The following is a 24,036-nucleotide window of genomic DNA, read 5'->3' on the forward strand; positions in this document are numbered from 1 at the left end:
ACTTTCGTGTTTTATGTAGTTTATACTTTAGTTTTCTACGTGGTTGTTTAGTAACTGCAGCTACATACTATTAACATTCCTTTCCTTTGTTAATGCTACTCCCTGCACCCTCCCTTGGTGCTGCTGATCCTGCATAATGCATGGGCATAATATGACTATGAAACCCCCCCACCCACCTCCTACGCATTTCCCATGAATATGCTAAATTCCTCTTCATATGCACATTCTTTTTGTTAAGGCGCTCTTCCACCTCCAACCCAGCTTATATATAAGCTCCTAGCTTGGTAGTGTCTCATTCTTCACCTGAAGACGGCTGCTTGCGTTGTAGCCGAAACGTCGTGAGAATTATTTTATTTTATTATGTTTTATTTTTATTATTTTATTACTTCCCTTCTACGTGACTTTACCGAAAGAACCAAGATGAAGATATACCTCTCAATAACAATCTCATATTATCGGGCCCTATAATCAAATAAGGAAGTTACATTTACGTTATATCCGTAAGCACATCTGGTTAACCTAAAACACTATTCAAGCACATTTTTACACACCACCGCACACATCGCCGCAGTATCATGAAGATCCCGATTTTTCCGGCCGAAATTAAGCACTTGACTGCATTGTGTGGCTTCTCATCCCATGTGAGTATACTGGTGAGTTTTTAAATGATGACTGCGCGAGAATTTACGATAACAAAAATTGCACTGGTACGGCCTCTCCCCTGTGTGTGTGCGAACGTGAGTCTTTAAGTTGGAGGCTTGCACGAACGACTGGGTGCACATCTTACAGCGGAAGGGCTTCTCTCCCGTGTGTATACGCTGGTGGCACTTTAAGTAGGAAAGCTTCGCAAAGCTCCTTTTGCACACGGGGCACTGGTAGGGCTTCTCCACTACGGGTTTGTTCACTTTTGGGAAGCTCGAAATTAGAAACCCTTTTCTACAAAGCTGCTGTTCTTCAAGATCGTGGTCATCAAGAATGTAATCGTGTTCCTTGTTCGACAGACCTTCGTTACCGATCATTATCGCCTGCTCCTCGGGAATGTGCAGTGTCTTTGCTGGCATTGGTGGGTATGCAACACGCAGAGATGCCTCTTCAGTTTCGGAGTTGCCTTGCGTTTTACCTCCCATGTCCTGCTGCTTCTGTGAAAATGTGCCAACTTTGGAAGCGTTCGCATGGTCCAATGCCATGCCTTTGAGTGAGACCACATCTTTCACGATGAAGTCTGAATGCCTCTCCACGTCGTTAATATCTATGTGAAAAAAGAAAAGAAAGAGATTAGTGATCCAAACTTGATTTGTGATCCAGCAGGCATCGATTTTTCAGTTGTTACGATACAGGCTTGATATTTCTAATCGTCTAGTTCAGAGGTCTGCAACCTGCGGCTCTTTAAGGATTGCTTCGTGACGTTATTTATTAAGGATCACCGTGTCACATTCACATGCACTGCGACTATTGAAACATTCAAGTTTTTTTACCGAATTCGAAAAAATGGCTCTTCTTGTTATTTTGGTGGCCGACCCCTGGCCTAGTTTATCTGTACCATTGTGTCATACAATTTATCTATGAATTTGTGGATCTCCCAGCCATTGCGCATGATGGATACAAACAATAAAAAAAACTATGAAACTATTTTACCAGCTAAGGCCCACTAAACTATGTAGCTCCTTTCCAGAAGCGACCTGGCCACAAACGATAGCGCAACAAAGTGGCTTATCGTGATGTTGAGATTAATTTATTCATCACGCATAGTAAGCAAAGGATCTGATATCACTGTTATAGTTTGGTTGATAAGGTTAAGTGTTGAAATGTGCTCTATAATCCTCATGTACCTTCCAGAGCCTCTGTCTTTATTGCATGCAATGTTTCCTCGGGGCTGTCGTCTCCACTGCTTCCAACGTCCTTCCCAACTTTTTCTGCTTAAACGAACAAGCACCACATCAGGTTTAACACCCCAAATATCACACTGCTATGAAAGCTTAATATTGTAACATTCATTGTTGATAAAGACCTCGTAGAGTTCCTGTTGAATCCACAATAGTAAAACGATACTTGTTAATCTGCTTTAAAAATATCGGGCGCTTTGAAAATAGCTCAGCGAACAGAATAACACTTTACCGTTCACTGCATTATCATCGATGTCAAGTATCACGTTGTTTTCAAGAGTGGCTAACGTGGAGTCCCCAGCGCACGCTCTAGAAGCATCCAGCCTCTGCACGGACAGCAGCAGCTCCCGGCTCAGGCCGCTGAACAGCGCAAGCAGCACCTCCACCAGGCCTCCCAGCGTCACGTCGCCAGGGGAGGAAGCGGCGTCGTCCCATCGCGGCGTCTCAGCGTCGTGGGGCTCAGCGCCCTGCAGGGCCTTCACCACCTGCCGCAGCACGGCATAGAAGCCGAAGGGCAGGCGGTCGCGTGCCGTGGCCAGCAGCTCGGCACGCACGAGGCCGTCCTCGACGCAGGCGCGCAGGACCCCGTAGTCCCGGATGCCCAGCTCCGAGTCCATGGCCCGGGCCACCTCCGCATTCACGCCCTGCGCCTCCAGCCACGCCGGGAAGTTCCCGCTCGGCTCCAGCACCGGGGTGTCCACCGCGCACGCCATCTTGATGGGATGCGTAGAAAGCTCATTGAACAAATTTCGAGTTAGAATATATAAAAGTAAATTGTATATTTTGTGATTGATGTCATTATCCGTTCATCATTTGCTACATCAGGAAATGTCTCACTGCAAAAAAGAGTAATGTCTGGTTTCAGTAGAGCCGGGACAATTGGTCAACTTGGTCGATCCGTTTATTATAAATTAGAACCAATGACTTTTGTGGTCGATTATCCTGGCCCCTTAAAAATGTTGGTCGCCCTCACATCCCGTCTCCCAAAGGTGGGAAACTCCCAACAAAGCGAGGTTCAGCATGACACAGCTGATTATGCCAATGACATCACTAAGCACCCCATTACCTCCGATCCATTACATGACCAAGCTGCAGTGTGTAGAATATTCTTTGGCACATGTCGTGACAGGTACTGCAAGATCCGACCATGTCCATTCAATGCTCGCCGAGCTGCGTTGGCTTCCGGTTGCCGAGCTAATACATTATAAGGTCGCACTTATTACACACAAAACGCTTGCCACAAATGAAACACAACACCTTGTTGTAATCGTCAAGGAGCATAAACAATCACGCGAACTCCGGCCATCCTCTAAGTGGCTTTTGGCTTAACCATCGAACAAAGACGGTCACCGCATCGCGTGCCTTCAGGTGCGCTTCTGTGGCTGTCCGGAATGATATTAGGAAGCAACTGGAGCTATGCACTTTTAAACCCAGATTGAAAACTCACTTATTTATAACTGCTTTTTGTGTTTAGTTTGTTGTCCTTCCTCCGCACCTCCGATAAGCTCGGTTGGCTACATGCGGTGCGAAAGAAGTTCAACATACATCCACTGGTGCACATTGGAACAGAAGTTTTACTTTCCCCCTCCCCCCAACTGTTTTTGTGTCATCCATTTAGTCGAGTAATCGAACCGATAATCGGTTGAGTAATTAATCACTTAAACAACTGGACCACCCAGCTCTTCAGTCTCTTAAATCTCTTAAGAGCTGCTTCCTTTCCCATCCACAACAGCTGGTCATCCCCCAGGTCAACCACCCGGCAGACGGTGACCGAAAAGCGAAGACATCAAGTTGAGTGACCCTAATGTTGAGTGAAATGAATGCCACCTGAAGTGCAGTTGAAGGACCTTAAAGCGATATGCTATGTGTGAGACTGGTCGCACAAGCAAAAGCATGAAACGACACTATTTTAAAAAAATCACTGCAACATACAGTTTAGACAGCTATTTTGATATCACAACAATCGCCATATCGTGGATATTTTTGTATCAAATAGGTGAACATGATACGATATTATACGATATTAATAAGATACAGCACTTTCTCACTACTCTCCGGATTATAAGACGCACCCAACCCAGCACGCCCCTGCATTTTAAAGAAGTTGGGGAGGGGCTGCATCTTATAATCCGGTATATGGGCGGGTGTGTCCACATCCGTGTAAATTGAACTGTGACACTAGGCACACTTTTATGGTGTGCGCCTTACTTTCCGGAACGTCTTATAATCCGGAATAAACACATTCCTGCGGAGGGAGCTGGTAGGAACGTTGGGTTGCTCGGTCAATGGCCAGGGTCAACGGCGGCGTGGTGTATTCCGCAAATATGCCCGACTGTGAGGGCGGGCACAAGCCGGCGTGAGTAGGTTAAACGTTGAGTTTTATAAGGGCACCACGGGGTGACCAGCCCCCCCCACCCAGCCCCACCCTCCCCACCCAGCCCCACCCTCTCCACCCAGCCCCTCCCTCCCTCCCCACCCAGCCCCTCCCCACCCTCCCCTCTCCACCCAGCCCGACCCCTCCCATTTTTTGATGCACGACGGACGGACACAATAATCCCCTGTGGGCTAGTGGAACCAGGTGGTTCCTACCAGTATAATGTGATAATAAATAGGGGCTACTTTTGCCTTCAACACAGACCCTATTTTAAACAAAACAGCCAATGGTCGTGTAGAAGACCCTGGATGCAAGCGTGTACGTTGAACTTCTTTCACACCGTACGTAGCCAGACTGTGCTAATCGGAGGTAATGCTGTTGCTGTTACCACTGCTGCTGTTGTTACCGACGCTGCAGCTGATGCTTTCTGCTGCTGACACCACTTCTCTGCTGTTCCTGCTACCACTGCTACTGTTGCTACTACCTTCTGCTGTTGTTTACTGTTGCTGCTGTTGTTTTGCTGCTGCTGCTATTTTGTTGCTACTGTTGCTACGGACATGGAATGTCGCTGCTGTTGCTACTGCTACTACCTTCTGCTATTGTTGCTGCTGCTGTTGCTGCTGCTGCTACTGCTGTTCCTGCTGCTACTGCTGCTGTTGTTGCTACTGCTGCTATTGCTGCTGCTGTTGTTGCTATTGCTGCTGCTGTTGTTGCTACTGCTGCTACTGCTGCCACTGTTGCTGTTGCTACTGTTGTTACGGACACGGAATGTAGCTGCTGTTGCTACTGCTGCTGTTGTTCCTGCTGCTATTGTTGCTACTGCTGCTGCTGCTGTTGCTACTGCTGCTGCTACTACTGCTGCTACTGCTGCTGTTGCTGCTGTTGTTCCTGCTGCTACTGCTTGTTGCTACTGCTGCTGTTGCTACTGCTGCTGTTGTTGCTATTGCTGCTGCTGCTGTTGTTCCTGCTGCTACTGCTTGTTGCTACTGCTGCTGTTGCTACTGCTGCTGTTGTTGCTATTGCTGCTGTTGTTGTTGCTACTGCTGCTACTGCTGCTACTGTTGCTGTTGCTACTGTTGTTACGGACACGGAATGTAGCTGCTGTTGCTACTGCTGCTGTTGTTCCTGCTGCTATTGTTGCTACTGCTGCTGCTGTTGCTACTGCTGCTGCTACTACTGCTGCTACTGCTGCTGTTGCTACTGCTGCTGTTGTTCCTGCTGCTACTGCTTCTGTTGCTACTGCTGCTGTTGTTGCTACTGCTGCTGTTGTTGCTATTGCTGCTGCTGCTGCTGTTGTTCCTGCTGCTACTGCTTGTTGCTACTGCTGCTGTTGCTACTGCTGCTGTTGTTGCTATTGCTGCTGCTGTTGTTGCTACTGCTGCTACTGCTGCTACTGTTGCTGTTGCTACTGTTGTTACGGACACGGAATGTAGCTGCTGTTGCTACTGCTGCTGTTGTTCCTGCTGCTATTGTTGCTACTGCTGCTGCTGTTGCTACTGCTGCTGCTACTACTGCTGCTACTGCTGCTGTTGCTACTGCTGCTGTTGTTCCTGCTGCTACTGCTTCTGTTGCTACTGCTGCTGTTGTTGCTACTGTTGCTGTTGTTGCTATTGCTGCTGCTGCTGTTGTTCCTGCTGCTACTGCTTGTTGCTACTGCTGCTGTTGCTACTGCTGCTGTTGTTGCTATTGCTGCTGCTGTTGTTGCTACTGCTGCTACTGCTGCTACTGTTGCTGTTGCTACTGTTGTTACGGACACGGAATGTAGCTGCTGTTGCTACTGCTGCTGTTGTTCCTGCTGCTACTGCTACTACTGCTGCTACTGCTGCTGTTGCTACTGCTGCTGTTGTTACTGCTGCTGTTGTTCCTGCTGCTACTGCTGCTGTTGCTACTCTGCTGCTGTTGTTCCTGCTGCTATTGTTGCTACTGCTGCTGCTGTTGCTACTGCTGCTGCTACTACTGCTGCTACTGCTACTGCTGCTACTGCTGCTGTTGCTACTGCTGCTGTTGTTCCTGCTGCTACTGCTTCTGTTGCTACTGCTGCTGTTGTTGCTACTGCTACTTCTGCTGCTGTTGCTACTGCTGCTGTTTATTGTTTCTGCTACTGCTGCTGTTGGTTTGCTGCTGACACTGCTGCTGCTGTTACCGACACTTACTGTATCTGCTGTTGTTTTGCCGCTGCTGCTGCTGTTGACACTGTTGCTGTTGGTTTGCTGCTGTTGCTGCTGACTGTCGTTGTTTATGTTGTTGTTGCCGCTGCTGTCACTGCTGCAGTTGCTACTGTTGCTGCTGAGACTGCTGCTGTTGCTGCGGTTTCTTGTTGCTGCTGTTGTTGCTGCTGACACTGCTGCTGTTGCTGCTGACACTGCTGCTGTATCTTGTTTATGTTGCTACTGCTGATGTTGCTGCTGTTGCTACTGCTGCTGTTGTTTCTGCTGCTGTTGGTACTGTTGCTGTTGTTACTGCTGCTGTTATTTCTGTTGCTGTTGCTACTGCTGCTGTTGTTTCTACTGCTGCTGTTGCTGCTGCTGTCAGAGGGGAACAGCGCTAGAGAGACGCGTGGTCCCTGTCACCAGTTGCCGATTGTCAGAGTTAGGGACCGCGGCAAATTTACGCGACGGGGGAATATAAATTATCGCCGATCCTACAGTTTCATTTTTTTCAGTTTCATGTATTAGGTATAGCCCTGTGAGGCTCTTGAATCGGGTGCAACCGCAACAAACAAAAGACAAAAACATGAACCAGAAAACATCTTAAAGTGACTATGTGACTAAGTGCAAACAGAAAATCCATGAAAAAACAGCAAAAATATTCCAGAAAAAAGCACCGTACACCAACGCTGTGTGCACAAATCCCAGTGGGATGCAAGTCAAACAACAACAACAACCACAAGACAACTTAGATTAAGGCCATCAGTCTAACTCCGTACTACAACAAACAAACATGGCCAAACCAAAAAACTTTTCGAAATCACCAAAATAAAGCCATAAAAGCAATGTAACAGTGATCATAGGAACTGTGATCGAATTTTCACAATAAACGACATAAACAACATGTACCACCAAACCCTGTAGCCATAGATGGCTGCATGAGTCACTCCACAACAGCAGGAGCATCAGAAGGAGTATAAAACATTTAAATGCACCTTTAAGATCAGCAAACTAAATCAAAACACAACATCATACTTTGCAGCGGTCATCCGGAGCGAAACATTGTATTTTACTTTAGGTCACTGAATAGCAGTGGCAGCTAGGGGTTGTGTACAACTCCTCTAGAGCAGTTTTGAGTGAAGATCTCATAGGTAGTGATTCAAGTTGAAGTTTATTGGCAATAGCATTCCAGACCCTGGTGGCATCAACAGCAAAGGCCCTTCCTCCGGTATTTGTACGGCAATAGGGAATGTGGAGCTGGTAAATGAGCGGAAAAAGCTGGCTGCATGAGTCACTCCACAACAGCAGGAGCATCAGAAGGAGTATCAACATTTTTCAATGCACCTTTAAGATCAGCAAACTAAATCAAAACACAACATCATACTTTGCAGCGGTCATCCGGAGCGAAACATTGTATTTTACTTTTTGGTCACTGAATAGCAGTGGCAGCTAGGGGTGTACAACTCCTCTAGAGCAGTTTTGAGTGAAGATTCAAGTTGAAGTTTATTGGCAGGGCAGGGATACGGGCAAAACCCCAGTTTACGTCGGAGATGCGTTCCGAAAAAATGTGCGGCAACGAATATCGAAACGGCGCGAGTGGGAAGCGATTTATAGGGTAGGCTGGGGAGGTGACGGATAAGGGGCCGTCCATAATGACGTCACGCGATTTTTGATTTTTGACCCGCCCCCACGTCACACGGCGTGACAAAAAGTCAGACCCCCCCCACCTCAAATATGACGTCACAAAGCTCTGCCCCCCCCCCCAAAAATAAAACATGCTTCAAATCGCTTTAAACTATTGTCATTGTAGTGCTTATTTAATGTGCCGCTGCGCTCTAATGTTGTAGGAGAAAACATTTATTAAAAAGGCAATTGAATTAAGACACACACAGAGACACACAGACAGACACACAAGCACAGAGAGACAACACAGAGACACACAGAGAGAGAGACTCACACAGAGACATACAGAGAGAGACACACAGACAGAGACACACAGAGACACACATAGACACATAGTAAGAGACTCACACAGAGACACACAGAGAGAGAGACACACACAGAGACATACAGAGACACACACAGAGACACAAAGTGAGAGACACAACATAGACTATATGGTGGCCTTCAAGCGGCGGTTATCACGAACGCCGGCTTGGCGGCCAACGCTACGGTGCAGATGTTTGCTCCCCTCTGCTTGAGGAAGCCCCTTGATTTGGGTGCTACGGGGTACGCCACTGTAGCTCATAGGTCGGTGTCCGACGACCAGGAACCTTTTATTCAGGTTCTTAATGCTGGGTTGGACACCCAGGAATGAACGGTGTTGGCTCATGCGTCAGGAATGCGGGTGCTGAGCCTTGCACGCGAAGATCCTGGGATGTGGATCATCCTTCTCGCCTGGAACCGGTTATCGTGCCACGTGAATTCATTTCATCTCCACATCGCTGGGGCCGAGTGTCGAATGTGTCTGGCGACCGGTTTTGTGGAACCAATGACCGTCGTTAAAAGGGGTTCTCCTGTACTTTTGGGTTGGGCCACGTGCTAATTTTATGCCTTGCCGGCCACGTGCTAATTTTATGCCATGCCATGAGACCTCCACCACCAAGCAAGATTGTCATGTTTGCAAATAAATTATATATCTGTGCCAAAGTTTTGATCAAATTCTGACCGATAAAGCTCTGACTGACCGGTTGCGAGATGTTATCTCCCTCGCTTGATATGCAGGAGGTCGTGGGTTCAATCACGACCCTGACGATGCATGTATATTTTAAGTTTGCATGTCCCTCTCTCCCCGTGGTCGAGTAGTTTTTTTTCTCCAGGTTCTTCAGTTTTTCCCTCCACATTTAGAAAGATGCGTTAGAGTATTTGACTGATGTAAATGTCGACGTGATGAGCCATTTCGTTGAGCTATCATTTGTGGCGAAATCACTCCTGAAAAATAACTAAATAGCTCAGTGGGCATTATCTGATAAAATAAAAGTATTAGTATATATTTTTAAATAGACTGAATTTAATATAAACATACGACGTTTTGCTAAAACTGCTTTGAGCTTCAGCTAAAAGGAGCTGGTAAATCGAGACTGCTTAATCAGCTGACTTGTACCTTAAGTACCCGCCGTGAGGTTACCAATTTCCGAAGCATGGGTCATTCCTAGTTCTTTGTAATGTGGGCCTGGAGACTTTATTTTTTAACATGTTAATCGTTAAAAACTATTTCAAAGAAATAATAATACTCATGTAAATCTTGACTTAAATCTTTCGTAACTTCAGGAATTAATCTTCTTTGGGTCTTTCGGTAAAGTCACGTAGATAGGTTCAAAGAAAATCGATATAATACTCATGTAGTCTTGTAAAGACGCCAACCCACAGTATTCACTCGCCGTCGAAGACAGAACCCAGCTTATATATATGCTCCAAGCACGTGTGCTGTTTCATTCAGACGCTGTCGCCTCGACAGACGTGGTTTTCACCTGAGGACGGCTGCTTGCGTTGTGGCCGAAACGTCGTGAGAATTGTTTTATTTTTATTATTTTATTACTTCCCTTCTACGTGACTTTACCGAAAGAACCAAGAAGATGAAAACATAACGACTCCTCAAGACAAGGCAGCAGCTGCCACACGGTGAGCCAAGTGCCACATCTGCATTCAAGTTCGCTGTACACCTTCTGAGCTGATGAGTGACAATTTTGTCTTAAACCGGTGCTAATAGTTGTTTCACTGTGTGGACGGTGCCGATCCTAACCCCGATGTTTTTGTCGAAAATTATAGCGATTCAACCAGTGGTGCCTGTATTGAAGGGTAGTTTTTTTTTAAGTTGAAGTGGTTTAGAGAAATCAGTTTTGCTCCGTTTTGCCTAGAGCGGTGGTTCTCAAATTGTGGTCCCCGGTAACCAGCACGTTGTCCGCGGTGACTGTGATGCAAATGCAGGTCGATCCAGACAATAATGAAAATGTTTATAGCTCTTGTTTCGGACAAAAATCTATATTTTACTCATTTATTTAAAAAATGAAGTTAGGTAAACTACCCTGATTAAACTTCCCTAACGCTAAGATCTAAAAAAAACTCAAAGCTGCAAAAACCAAAAAAATATTCCATTACTTCTTGATTTAAATTAAAGCTTTCGTGACTGCAGGGATTCATATTCTTGGTTATTTCGGTAAAGTCACGTCGAAGGGATAATAATAAAATAATATTAATATAAAAAATTAAAATTCTCACGACGTTTCGACTGCAACACAAGCAATCATCATCAGGTGTGAAATCCACACCGTGAAATCCACAGCAAGAAGAAAGTGTTCTTGCTGTGGATTTCACACCTGATGATGATTGATTGTGTTGCAGTCGAAACGTCGTGAGAATTTTTATTGTTTTATATCAATATTATTTTATTATTTCCCTTCTACGTAACTTTACCGAAAGAACCAAGAATATTCCATTAATGTTTAAGTTTGTATTACTGGTATTGAGAGATAAGTGAATGCGTTTCTTCACCAGAAGTGGGCTGGCTGGGTGGCCCACGGAAATGTTTGCATTGGTTGAATGATACGTGGACCAAAACAAGTTTGAGAAACACCACTCCAGAGGCTCTCTCCATCTGTCATTGGCTGTATCTATTATCTTGCCGTTTGCTGAAAGTGTTGCGTTTCCACCTAGAAAGTGTTCTGTAGCGGACGTGTCTTGATGGGAGATTACGTTTGTTGTGGATCGTGATGCATGCGACTTCTCGCGTAAGAAAACAAGGTAATTGGACAAGCTGCAGATGAAGCGTGTGATCAACAATAATCGCAAACGGAGGGACCGTGAGGACAACCCAGGAAGACACGGAACGTTTGGGCCAATGTTGGGCCGACGTTGGTCTAACGCAGCGGGGGTCGGCAAACCAAAATAACAAGAGCAGCAATTTTTTTCAAATTCAGTACAAAACTCAATATTTCAAGAGCCCCGCAACGCATCTGCTGGTCTAACGGTTCTATCCACATGTAGGCCTCGGCAAGGTAAGGTAATTGTACCATTTTTACCGGGTAAAAGGGTAAAGGGTAAAGGTGTCGACATGCCAAGGGTTAAAGGTAAAGGGTATAGTAAAAGGTAGGCTCGTTGCTTTTTACCTTTTACCTTACCTGCTAAAGGGTAAAAGGTAGGGTAGAGTGATTGTATTGTGGTAAGGTAAAAGGTAGGGTAAAGGTAAGATCGTTGTTTTTACACTTTTACCTTACCTTGCCGAGGCCTATCCACATGCCAACGTCAGCCATCTGGCTGGCTACATATATACGCTAGGATGAATATATGCAGCCAGCTCTCAGGGGACTCAAGATATTGGGTGAAGGAGAGGGGTAAGTAGAACAATTGCACACGGGGCAAAATACAGAAAATGTCGACAAATCAAAATAAGGGTGGAAATGCCGAACATAGATTATTACGAAGGAGTGAGCAAGAGTACAGCGTAAATAATTATGTGATTAGAAAGCATTATGTCCTTGTCGCAGAAAATTACTGTAAACACATTTTGAAGGGGTATTTTAGTCCTTTACGGAATATAATTTAAGATAAATTTTCGTAAATTAAGGAGGGAATATGAAAGTATCTGTTCTTTAAAGGAAACCTACATACAGTGTCAGTAAAGATAGTACATGTAGAGGGAAGAGTAATGACATGATACTTTCATTTAAGATAGCGTCATTCATGCTAACAGCATCCCACAACGCTGTACATTAACTATATATAAGAACAAATCCCATATATAGCCACGACCAATCAAATGAAAACCATACTACCAAGCAAAATCAAATGTGAGCAAACAAATTAAGAAATGACACCAAAACAAAAAGCACAAACAACAATGTACATTTGTGTGGGAACGCAACGAGGCGTACGGGAGACTTCGTGGACTGAACGGGGTCGTATGTGTAGTGCCGTAGATGGGCCACGCTTACCGGCAGTGATAGACGAGGTCCATCAGCAAGGGTACCCCGTACCGCCAAGGGGGGGGGGCTGCGGGGGATCTATGATCCCACGCAACGCTTCCCCTCGATGGGCAAAGGGGCATAAAAGGGGGACCTCCCCAGCCGATCGAGGCCAGTCGCAGCTCAAGACCCAAGACCAGCCAGCTTAGGACCCTGGACCCCCTCGCCCCGCTTGTCCTTGTAAGGGCCGGGACGCTGTGCGGGCCAGTGGTGGGACTCTGGGACTCCCGGCTCTACGTCCTTGTAATGGCGAGTTCCGAGGAAGCCAGAGTCTAGACCCGCACCTTGGCTGGGTCGGGTCAGGTAGCCTCCCCTAGGGTAATTGTAGCCGGAGGACCCCAGAGCGTAGCCAGAGTCAGGCACGCTAGAAGTAGGCTATGTCCATAGGCTGTAACAGTGTATATGGACTGTTGGAGTATTGTATTGTAATAAAGAAGTTACCTCTACTAGTGTCTCCGGACCCATTACATATGCGATCATGAGGCTGTTACGAGAGCCATTCGAGTCTACCCTGGGTCGACATTGTCACTGGGGCGTACCGAGGCCATGTGCAGATACTTCAGACTATGTTGTTGCAAACCTCGTGGTGTGTCCGTTATTAGGGGTTATAGATTGCAATGATTAGAAATACGTCGAGTGAACTGCGTTTGAAGAACGTTTAACAAATATTTATTAGTACTCGACGAACGGCAGAGCACATAAAAACAATGCAATGAAAACGCGTGAAATACGATGCAAACGTCTGGGAAAACTTGAAGCACGATAACTGTCATATCGTGATATTTTATGTTGTATAATGAAACATTACATCGTGGCAACCCTACTTCTAATGAAGAACACACTAATGAATACAAATTACCCACAACATCGTGGAGATGTCTTGTGCCTGTCATCACCAGATTCCTTACTTGGGTTGCTGTGATATGCAAACAACTATGTTATAAGATCTACAATCATATTGAATGTTTTTCACCATTGTCGCTGGGTGGACTAACATCCCTCGGTGGCAAGATGTTGTCTCCCTTGTCTCGTATGCAGAAGGTCGTGGGTTCGACCCGGACCCTGACGATGCCTGTGTTAGTTTAGTTTATCGGTTTTTATAGTATAAATTCGGAGTTTGCGTGATATCTCTCCCCGTGGAGTTTTGTCCGGGCTCCTCCAGTTTTGCCCTCCACATTTAGAAACATGCTTTTAGATTATTTGTCGACTATAAATTCTCACGTGTGATAATATGACCTACGCTCTTTGGTTCTTTCGGTAAAGTCACGTAGGTAGAAAAATAAATAATATATCACGAAGTTTCGATCGCAACACAAGCGGTCGTCCTCAGGCAGAAAAAAATACCCACAAGTTCTTACAAGTTGTAACAGCTCTCTCGCTGGTTTAGCAGTTCCACCGCTTGTGTTGCGATCGAAACGTCGTGATATATTATTTTAACTTTTATTAAATTTTTCTACCTACGTGACTTTACCGAAAGAACCAAAGAGTATGGATTCCTGCAGTGACGAAAGCTTCAAATCAAGATTGATATAAGCTACTTCAATGAGCTGTGTGTGGCCAGGTCACCTCTGAAAAGGAGCTAATAGCTCAGTGGGCTATACCTGCTGAATTAAATAATTTAGTTTATATTATGATTATCATTGCTAATTTTACTTTAAATTCCTATCAAAATATTTACGAAACAACAATAAAGTTAGAAAGAAAAAAACGTATCAATCAAATGTAGTGTTTTGTAACCGTGTTGTGGTCACACGTCATTTTCTGATAGCACGTGCGTTATAGGCATTATAAATCTTATAGAAGTTCTAACAATATTAATGACTTATGGCAGGCTCATGTTGAGTGAACTGCAGTTGAATAACTTTTAAGAAATCTATATACCTACTTGTAGTACATCGAGACACAAAAAACAATGTGAAAGGGAAAATGAAAATTCCAAATATTCGTCACATCATAAAATGTACAATTGTATCGTGGCATATATCACGGCAACCCTACTCCTTGCCCACAAATTAAACCAAGTTTCATTCTCAAACATGACAAAGCCGCGTTAGCCACAGTCGTTACGTATTCACGCTCACCAGCCTACCTCTTCCTTTCTAGACGAAGGCTGCAGTTGCAGCAACACAGTATTCACAAAGTACGCTTCGACTCTCACTCTATGCAATCTACCACACATTCAGATGCTCACAAAACCAAGCAAGCTAAAGGGCATTGAATCTTATTCAATTACAAAAAACACACACAATTTTTTATTGGTTTCAGTTAAATACAATTTACAATGCCTTAAATTCTCGTTCTTCCTCGGGGACACCTGGAGACATAGCCAGGAAAGCGCTGTAATGGAATTAACCAAGATCAAGTTGTCCATCATGGCCAAAGCCGTTGGGGCCACCACAGACCTCCAACGCGTTCTACTCTCTGCCAGATCTCGCAGCTGCTGTACGGTAAACATGCGACCATCAAGATATGTCCTAACAAATCCCCAGCATCTGCTCTTCACCATAACAAAGGCGTTTTGGGTTAGATCGCGTAAATATAAACGTGCCGTTAAACCCGCCACCGCCCGACACAGCCAATTAGTAAGGTTTGTCACTTAAACAAAACGTACCAACTATTGACTACTTCAGCACACCGGTGTTGAAGAGTAAACCCAAAATTTGACAATTTGAGCGTTTCGCGGGTGATTACAACCAGCTTCATCGGGCGATTTGTCAGCCTACGTGTTAATCTGCTCTTGGGTTTTCCTTGTTTGCTGGACTCATGGATACCACTCCAATGCCTGTCTCGGTCTAATGGACATCTGTGAAAAAATCTTTAAAGCTCATCGGTCTTGCCTACCTACATTATACACATGTCCCAACCTAGAAAAGTATTTTTTCAAATCTTGATTTGAAGCTTTCTCTCTCACCTGAAGACGATTGCTTGTGTGGCGATCGAAACGTCGTGATCTATTATTTTTTCTACCTTCGTGACTTTACCAAAAAAACCAAAGAATAGAGTATTTTTTTCCTCCCCCCGACCCATATCCACAATTACCTGCCTCATTCTCTTCTGGACTTCTGCATTGTTTATCCAGTTTTACCATGGCATTCCGAGCATCCGTCTCCAGACACCTGTGCTCAAATTACAACTTATGTTCAAGTTGTTTTAGTTTGGGTCCAGCTCTCTGACCCATACGCTAATACAGACAGCTATCACGCCTCAAGTGACCCTTTTCAAATACAGTAACTTACGACTTCTCTTCCCATGGTGATATGAAATTGATGCACTTGTAAACACGACTTGGTCACAAGCTTAAAAAAAACCATCCCAACGTTATGGATATTACACGTGCGGTACTTTTTCTTATCCACTACTGGATGAGGGCCTCCCATATGTTGTGTATGTCCTGGAATTTTTTTTGTCCATTCTCCACCATGCTGGTCAGTGCAGGTTGGTGAAGTCAGGGAGTATACAAGTGCTGGATTTGCAGCATTGATCTCGCGAAGAATAAGCAGGAAAGCGAGTGTGGAACAACGTCGTGACCGATGGCAATGATGGGATTTAGCTGCTCTCTGTTGCAACGCAACCTCAAACACTTATTGGGATTACTGCAATGTCTTGTTTGCTGGCGTTTCTAAAAGTGTTTTAAATAGACTACAATATAATAAAAACTCTGCTGCCCAGGTTTTAACGAGATCTAAATCACGTGACCAACTTACTCCATTTCTTTCCTCCCTGCACTTGCTACCTGTAAGGAACAAAATCTACTTTAAGATTCCTCCATTGACATTGACATTCAAGGCCTCGGATGAGTTTCCTCCTACATATCTCAAACATCTGCTCAAGTGTTATTATTCTCCTGCAAAAACTAAGATTTGCTGATTCTGGCCTTAACTCTATTCGAAATTATTTAGGATTTATATACAATTTGAGTGTTTCCCCTTTATAGGGCGCTATATGAAAAACATAAAACAAGTTTTTCCAAAAAGAGGACTGCGTTGTTCTACGGAGGACAGAGCTTTTTGCCGCCAGGCGCCGCGATTGTGGAATTCTCTTTCCTCGGTCCATTAGGGAATATTGCGTCCGCTAAATTGTTTAAATCACATCTTTAAGCTCTCCTGTTTTTACGACAGGCTTTCTCCACAGTGTAAGCTTTACGTAAAGCGTTTAGCGGCCTCGTGCAAATTCCACTATAGAAACCAAGTTTATTCATTATTATGTATGGCGGTCAACCATCCAAGCACTATCCAGGTTCGAACATGCTTAGCTTCCCCAGATCTGATGAGATTGGGTTGTATTCCGGGTGACTTGGCCACATGCTTGTAATTGCCCAACGGGTTGTTGTAATTTTCAAGATTTCAGACCGCTACCCCTCTGAACCATTAGCCAATCAAAGTGGCCTTTTCTGCGAGTTGGTGGAACTGAAGTACCAACCCTCCCCGGGTGTACACTGTGACATTACAACTCCACGCACGTGGGCCATTCCCTATCATCGTCTTTACCGATTATGGTATAAATGTATGTTTTAATATTCCAACCAGTATCAATACACCAATGGATGAAGGCCTCTACAAGGCTTGTGGATGCCCAACTGAACCAAGCAATGTGGACAGTAACCAGTTCCTTAAAATCAACGCCTACCCAACTGCTTCCCGTGCTGTCTCACACCACGTTACCCCATATCCACAGAGGGCCTCAAAGTCTCAACTGGGCACGCACGGATGATCGTGAAAGCCCGAGCTGCGGACAGGACAAGCGAAGTCGCAGAACTCATCAAGAGCTCACCTAAATCCCGGAAACAATTTTGGTCGCGAGCGAAGGCTCATGAAATCGTCGCGTTCAACGACCCCCGTGGAATGTTGGCGAGCAAATCAACGTCCGAAATGGGCACCTACAAAAGGAAACAAATCATTTCCGACGCCACGCAAAAAAACGCCTCCCCAATGCACCGCACTCAAGTGCGTTGAGTACCTCACACGGGCACTGGCGCCCATCTCACGCACAAATGGTAAATAAAGATGAGCCCCAATTACGACCGTGGCTCCACGCCGCACCGCAAACCATGAACCGTATGCTCTATCGCTACCCCACACCGTAAAGGTACTCCACATTCTACTCCAGGCAATAGGCCAATCGTGTCCAGAAACCGTTACTGGGCCTCTACGTTCAGCCTGGAAAAATAAATACCACACAGACGGCTAGGTTATACAACGTTTGCAGCTGATCATTTACTTGCACGTGAAGATGCGAGCGTGTCGCTACCTAGCTGCCAGTGATCTTCGTTCGTTAACCTATAACACTTGTCTGTCCTCTGACCTCCTGCCAGTGAGCCTTCAACACTTAAAGATACTTTAATAATACCTGCATTTGTTGCGCCCATAATGTAACATAGCCTAAGTCTCGTCATTTGGTCATTTTCTGTGTCTAATTGACTCAAGGTCAACTATTTAATCGACCCTTGGCTATTAAATGTTAATGTGAGGGGTGCCCAATTCCCAATCAGTTAACTGAGTAAATATTTTTTGTATACATCACCAAGTACCATTTTTGGTCTCTGCAGTACACTGCAGTCTATAATAACACTGCTAACATATCTTATAGTCTGCATCTTCTTGCTTTGGTATTTGGTGGGTGGTCGTAGCCATTGTTACACTTGATGTTTGTTCATAGTCAACGTTAACGCAAAATAAATAAAAATGTATTCACAAATATTTCCATCACTAATTTCACTGACACAATCGAAAGGGGCTGTGGCTCTACACATTCATCTCACTGAAATAATAAATAAAAATCCCTGCTTTGAAGGTGTTCTTGAAAAGTCAATGGCACGAGGAGAGCCTAGTGGTCAGGAGAGCCTTGCAAGGGGTCAAAGGCTCCATTTCTGCTGTAGCAGCTGGGTAGCTTGTCAAGGGAATTGACAAATCGCTTTTCCGCTGTGATGGAGACAGGTGATAACCGCTCACTCATGTGTCCTCTTGAAACATCCACTCCTCTGTCAAGTCATTGTTTTGAGTCTTTCTGTAAACTCTAAAGCATTGAGACCAATAAGGAACTTTTCCGCCTTTTCAGTTGCCATCTTTTAAATCGAAATTTTGCACCTCCTGAAACAGTAAAACATGAAGCAGTCACATGGGACGATAATCACAGTGGTTTGCATTGCATTTCCATAGAGATTGTATCCGATTTCTCTGGCTACTCTTCTCTCCATTAGTTGGCCGCTGCATTGTGTCTGTGTCAATATCATTAGGCCACAAATACTTTGCACCCAGCAAATCAAATGTGTCACTGGACCCAATTCAGTTCGGGGGGAGGGGGGGGAACCATTCTGCATCGATCCATCTTTCTCAATGTATCTACCAGCCATGAGGCACTGGTCCCTCCATCCACTATATACCGTGCCATGTCAATGAAACCTATTCTTATTCCTTTGGTGTCAAGCCCTCTTCCCTCATGTGGGTTTTCCAGTGCTTCTTCAGAGAGTTGTCTTGCGCAAAGGCTTTGTCGCACATGCTGCACTGGTACGGCCTCTCGCCCGTGTGTATGCGGTTGTGCCGTGTCAGCGTCGCCGCGTGCGAGAACGCCTTGCCGCACACCTCACACCTGTACGGCTTTTCGCCCGTGTGCACCAGCTGGTGACGCTTCAAGTTGGGCGCGCGTGAAAAGGCCTGGTCGCACATGTTGCACTGGAACGGCTTCTCGCCCGTGTGCACGCGACGGTGGTTCTTGAGGTGATCGGCCCGCAAGAAGGCCTGGCCACACAGCTCACACTGGTGCAGCTTCTCGCCCGTGTGCAAGCGCTCGTGATCCTTCAGCTGAGCGGCGCTCCAGTAGGATCTGCTGCACATCCCGCACTGGTAGGGCTTCTGCCTTGCGTGAACGAGCGCGTGAAACTTCTGCAGGTGCGGGGACTGCTGCAATACGGATTCGCCCGCGTGCATCTTCGAGCGGTGCCCGATGCCTCCGTAGCCTCGCACCGCGTAGCTGTACGCGTAGTAACCATGCGGGTTACCCCCCGCGTGCATGCGCTGGTGGCGCTTGAGAGTGCTGCTCTGCGAGAAGCCAAGTCCGCACTGCTCGCATCGATGTGGCATCTCCGCATTCTCCAAGCTGTGTGTGATGTTCTGCTGCCCGTCGCTCCAACTCGCAGCACTTTGATGGACTGATGCGTCTTCCGACAGGGGCAGGGTTGTGTGCTCCATAACGGAAACAATAGCTGCTTTCTTTCTCTTCGCTTCGATAGATGCCTCGTGCTGCAGCAGTGATGAGGACAGGCCAGCCTCGGCTTCATTCATGAGGTTCGCTTGCTCGGCATGCTGCAGTGGGAAAACGGCTTGAACATCCATTCCAAATTCCTCCTCCGGGGTCCTGTTATCTACTGGACACAAAGTGGAAACTGTGAAGTTGTAATCTCTGTATCAGCTGCTCACTATAATTTACATTCAATTAAAGTAGGCATTACTTTAATTTCTGTGTATAAAAAATTTAGTTTAACAGCTGTCTACTTTTATATATCTCCTCTTCCTTTAATGTGTATTTTTCAGGGTCAGATTTGCACCGTACGCAGCCAACCGTGCTAATCGGACGTGCGGGGTACTTTTCCTCAAGGGAAATTGAAAATGTAGTGAATATTCAAACAGGGAATAAGATATTCCCACAGGTTTTCGTGGTTATACTTTATAGCTCTCCAATGTATTTTTGGGTCGTGCCACGTGTTGTTCAGCATGTCTGGCATTTCGTTTCAGGCGCTTCTAAAGCTCTCGGCATATGGAGCGAAATGTGGGACGTAATGCCAATTACGCAGTAAATTTAATATTTTTATATTCGTTATTTAAACAAACAGCCATACCGTCAAATGATTCCACTTTAATGCTATGATTCATCTGGGCAGGGATGAAGCTGGACTCCGTGGGACGAGCATCTGATAAAAATAAAATCACAAACACAACATCGATAATTATTATTAACTCATGAATTAGGGGCAATGTGATTGCCAAGTGCGTTTGTATGTTAGATAATTATACCGCATTCTGAGAGATGTTCCTCTTCAGCTTTCATCGTAACCTCAGGACCGTCCTCAGTGACGGGTAGAGTTGGGTCACCAGAGTAAATCCCAGTGTCGTCAATGCCTCCAAGCCTCCGCACAGACAGCAGCAGTTCCCGGCTCAAGCCGCTGAACAGCGCGAGCAGCACATCCACCAGGCCTCCCAGCGTCACGTCGCCGGGAGAGGAGGAGGTGGCGCCGTCGTCCCAGCGCGGCGTCCCAACGTCGTGGTGCTCGGCGCCCTGCAAGGCCTTCACCACCTGCCGCAGCACGGCGTAGAAGCCGAAGGGCAGGCGGTCGCGCGCCGTGGCCAGCAGCTCGGCCCGCACGAGGCCGTCCCTGACGCAGGCGCTCAGGACCCCGTAGTCCCGGATGCCCAGCTCCGAGTCCATGGCCCGGGCCACCTCCGCGTTCACGCCCTGCGCCTCCAGCCACGCCGGGAAGTCCCCGCTTTGCTCCAGCACCGGGGTGGCCACCGCGCACGCCATCCTGATGGTGCAGGATTCAAGCAGAGCGTACACAGTACCAGACACAAAAACAGGGACAAGCATTGATTTGATGCTTCCTTGCCTGGATAAATGTCACAAATTTGCATTTTTGACCAAGATATCAATAATGGGCTTCATACGATCCAGCTGATCAATGTGTTTTCGAGTTGTATCGCGTGTTCAGCATATTTTTCTCCATCTTTACTCCTCTTTATGAACAGAACAATTCAACACGTGGTACAACCCGAAGACACATCTAAGTCCGGTACAGGACAAGCGCGAAAACCTACGCAGTAGTATATCACACTTTCTAGTTTGATGCATTTTTCCCCAACCCAAATACATTGGCCAACTCCCTGAACTGCCCTTATATTGTGATAAGTTCAAATTGAGTCGAGTTTATACCTTGCCAGGCACATGGCAGCTCAGCTCAAGCCACTGGAAATTTTCCAGAACCCCGGTAAGACCAGAGTCGCTACATAAATCGTAGCCACAACGAAATAAAAATAAACAGGTATACTTCAATTTCGATTTAAAGCTTTCGTGACTGCAGGGATTCATATTCTTGGTTCTTTCGATAAAGTCACGTAGAAGGGAAATTATAAAATAGTAAAAATAAAATGTGGTTTTCACACCTGATGATTGCTTGTGTTGGAATCGAAACGTCGTGAGAATTGTATTGTCAATTTTTTATTATTTTATTATTTCCCTTCTACGTGACTTTACCGAAAGAACCAATAGGTATTCTTCAGATACGGTGTACCCAGATGCGTCAACATTGTCCTGGTCGATAACATTTGACAATACTTAGCTGAAAAAATTCAGCCCTGGGTTGAAAAGCCAGTGAAGCAAAAGGCAGTGGGGTCCTTTATTGTCGCAAAACTAAATCTGGCCTGGGGTTTATCGTATGAGCTGCCAAGAGTAAAATAAAATCATTTTCCACAGAAAAAAAAAACGATTCTCACATGAAGATGGCGTTCCAGATGTCACACGTCCGATGTTAATCAACGTTCTTCGCAGCCGGGAACCAGCTAAAACGTTCACACAGAAAGGAAACATCGTTCTTCGATTAAAAAAAGTCACACTCATTGGAAGTCGGTGACACACGTCCACACACGACTCGGTGAAGCTCTCGGTGAAGCTCACGGCGGAGCCGAATGAGAGGCCACGTCGTGACAAAGTTGGGTTTAACTCAAAAAGGTGCTTTTTTTTTCGTTCAACCATCAATCACGGCCCATACAAATCCGATATCAAAGACTCGCGAATGTTATCATCATTATTATTATGATCATCAAGCTGCCGTGTGCATTTTTTGCAGAAGACAGAAACGGATTTCATTCGGTGTGAGTCGATGCAGTCAGACACCGAAGCTGACCCCTTCTAAAAATGCAGAAATGCACGAGGGTGGTGGTGGTGGCGGAAAATCGAGCGTCGGATTAATGAACTCACCGTACCGTTACATATGCACGAAGTATGTTCATATATAAACAAAAAAAAAGACGCAGAAATTAAAGCAAATTTTTTTTTTAAGAGGCAGATAAACGCGGCTGCGATGCTAACGCAAAATGAACGTAAAAAAAACATGCGGGTGTTTACTTTAACAAAAAAACACGGAACATCCACAAAGCGAGACCTCGGATGCTCTGAATTAAAGCAACTTGGCTCGAAATGGGTTTTTATTTAATTTAAACATTTTTTTAATGTTTAACGCCGACTGTGACACGGTGCGTGGAGCGGTGGCCACGACCGCCGGATGGACACGGCTTCTCCTCTCCACCAGCGCTGCCGATTCGCACGGTTAAGGGACCGTGGTCATTTGTCGAAGATTTCAAATATTAATAAATAAATCCTTTGACGTTTTCTCAAATCGAATTCGGGTACGGGTACGGGTCCTGGCAGGGAACTAAACAAATACATTATCATCATGTCATACCTGTGAACCCCGCTATATGAGTGCCCTGCCTTATCACGGACCAATTAAAACCTTATTGGTTACCCCGTGCCCTTATACATCTCAACGTTCATCCTATACACTACACTATACACTACACTATACACTACATTATACACTACATTATACACTACACTATACCATACCTGCCAATCCCCTTATATCAGTGCCTACCTTATGACAGACCAATTCAGACCTTATTGGTGACCCGTGCCCTTATACATCTCAACGTTCGTCCTATACACTACATTATACACTACATTATACACTACATTATACACTACATTATACACTACACTATACCATACCTGCCAACCCCCTTATATCAGTGCCTACCTTATGACAGACCAATTCAGACCTTATTGGTGACCCGTGCCCTTATACATCTCAACGTTCATCTTACAAAATCCCGTCACAAGGGAGAAACACAAACAAATATACACCTTTTTTGCCCGTATTGAAACGGATGTACGCCGTATGGACTTGAAAATTAAATTTCCATGAACAAGAATACAGGTAAACCGTATGGGTTGACAGGTATGGTATAGTGTAGTGCATAGTGTAGTGTATAGTGTAGCGTATAGTATGTAGTGCATAGTAGTGTATAGTGTAGTGTATAGCAAACCTGTCAACCCCTTATCAGTGCCTACCCTATACATCTCAACGTTCATCCCGTCACAAGGGAGAAACACAAACAAATAGACACCTTTTTTGCCCGTATTGAAACGGATTTTCGCCGTGTGGACCTGAAAACTACATCATCCTGTACAAAAATACGGGTAAACCGTATGGGTTGACAGGCATATCATGTTGATACAATATATTATGTATTACAATTATTATTGCCATTATAAAATGAGCACCGTTTATTTATTCAAATATTACAAACATTTATTTAGTCTTAACAATGGCTATTCTTTGGGTCTTTCGGTAAAGCCACGTAGATAGAAAAATTAAAACAAATATCACGACGTTTCGATCGCAACACAAGCAATCGTCATCAGATGAAATTTTTTAATAGTGGGAGAGCTTCTGAAGCAGGATGTTATATTGGTTTGAGATGGGATTAGCCCAAGGGTAAGTGGGTGGGCTAGAGATGGAATTTGCATGTAAATGTAAGATCAGAGAGCTGATATACCTCCACGATGACACAGCTGTGGAGGTGGCCATTGTATTGTGAGAGATTAGCATGTCAATGTAAGCGAAC

General features: G+C 45.3%; 2 protein-coding genes across 4 annotated transcripts; both read right to left on the bottom strand.

Moving 5' to 3' along the window:
* Positions 1–262: 262 nt before the first annotated feature.
* Positions 263–6,542, bottom strand: LOC144952880 (uncharacterized). Of its 2 annotated transcripts, XM_078883355.1 has the most exons (4): positions 6,411–6,542; positions 2,116–2,596; positions 1,830–1,913; positions 264–1,249 (listed from the first exon to the last, which is right to left on the bottom strand). In XM_078883355.1, exons 2-4 carry the CDS (start codon positions 2,594–2,596, stop codon positions 633–635), a joined length of 1,182 nt encoding a protein of 393 aa, XP_078739481.1. In that variant the 5' UTR covers positions 6,411–6,542; the 3' UTR covers positions 264–632. The 2 variants fall into 2 exon arrangements, with proteins under 2 accessions (XP_078739487.1, XP_078739481.1); XM_078883361.1 differs by lacking the exon at positions 6,411–6,542 and having other exon boundaries at positions 263–1,249; positions 2,116–2,604.
* A 6,475-nt stretch (positions 6,543–13,017) lies between these two features.
* Positions 13,018–22,660, bottom strand: LOC144952708 (uncharacterized). Of its 2 annotated transcripts, none has more exons than XM_078883193.1 (5): positions 22,333–22,660; positions 21,844–21,909; positions 20,371–20,879; positions 20,196–20,267; positions 13,018–19,721 (listed from the first exon to the last, which is right to left on the bottom strand). In XM_078883193.1, coding segments are annotated over exons 2-5 (1,536 nt in total). In that variant the 5' UTR covers positions 21,846–21,909; positions 22,333–22,660; the 3' UTR covers positions 13,018–18,768. The 2 variants fall into 2 exon arrangements, with proteins under 2 accessions (XP_078739319.1, XP_078739329.1); XM_078883203.1 differs by having other exon boundaries at positions 22,328–22,356.
* Between the last annotated feature and the right edge of the window lie 1,376 nt (positions 22,661–24,036).

This window comes from Lampetra fluviatilis, chromosome 3 (genome assembly GCF_964198595.1).
Source record: "Lampetra fluviatilis chromosome 3, kcLamFluv1.1, whole genome shotgun sequence".
NCBI lineage: Eukaryota > Metazoa > Chordata > Hyperoartia > Petromyzontiformes > Petromyzontidae > Lampetra > Lampetra fluviatilis.

What these genes read in the sequence shown, in the direction of transcription:
- LOC144952880 (XM_078883361.1), bottom strand. Translation starts at nt 2,596, where the DNA reads ATGGCGTGCGCGGTGGACACCCCGGTGCTGGAGCCGAGCGGGAACTTC. An exon ending in CGATGATAATGCAGTGAACG is followed by an intron (nt 1,914 to 2,115) that starts GTAAAGTGTTAT and finishes TCGTTTAAGCAG; the next exon opens with AAAAAGTTGGGAAGGACGTT. An exon ending in AAAGACAGAGGCTCTGGAAG is followed by an intron (nt 1,250 to 1,829) that starts GTACATGAGGAT and finishes TTTTTCACATAG; the next exon opens with ATATTAACGACGTGGAGAGG.
- LOC144952708 (XM_078883193.1), bottom strand. An exon ending in GGAACATCTCTCAGAATGCG is followed by an intron (nt 20,268 to 20,370) that starts GTATAATTATCT and finishes TATTTTTATCAG; the next exon opens with ATGCTCGTCCCACGGAGTCC. An exon ending in TAAAGTGGAATCATTTGACG is followed by an intron (nt 19,722 to 20,195) that starts GTATGGCTGTTT and finishes TGTGTCCAGTAG; the next exon opens with ATAACAGGACCCCGGAGGAG.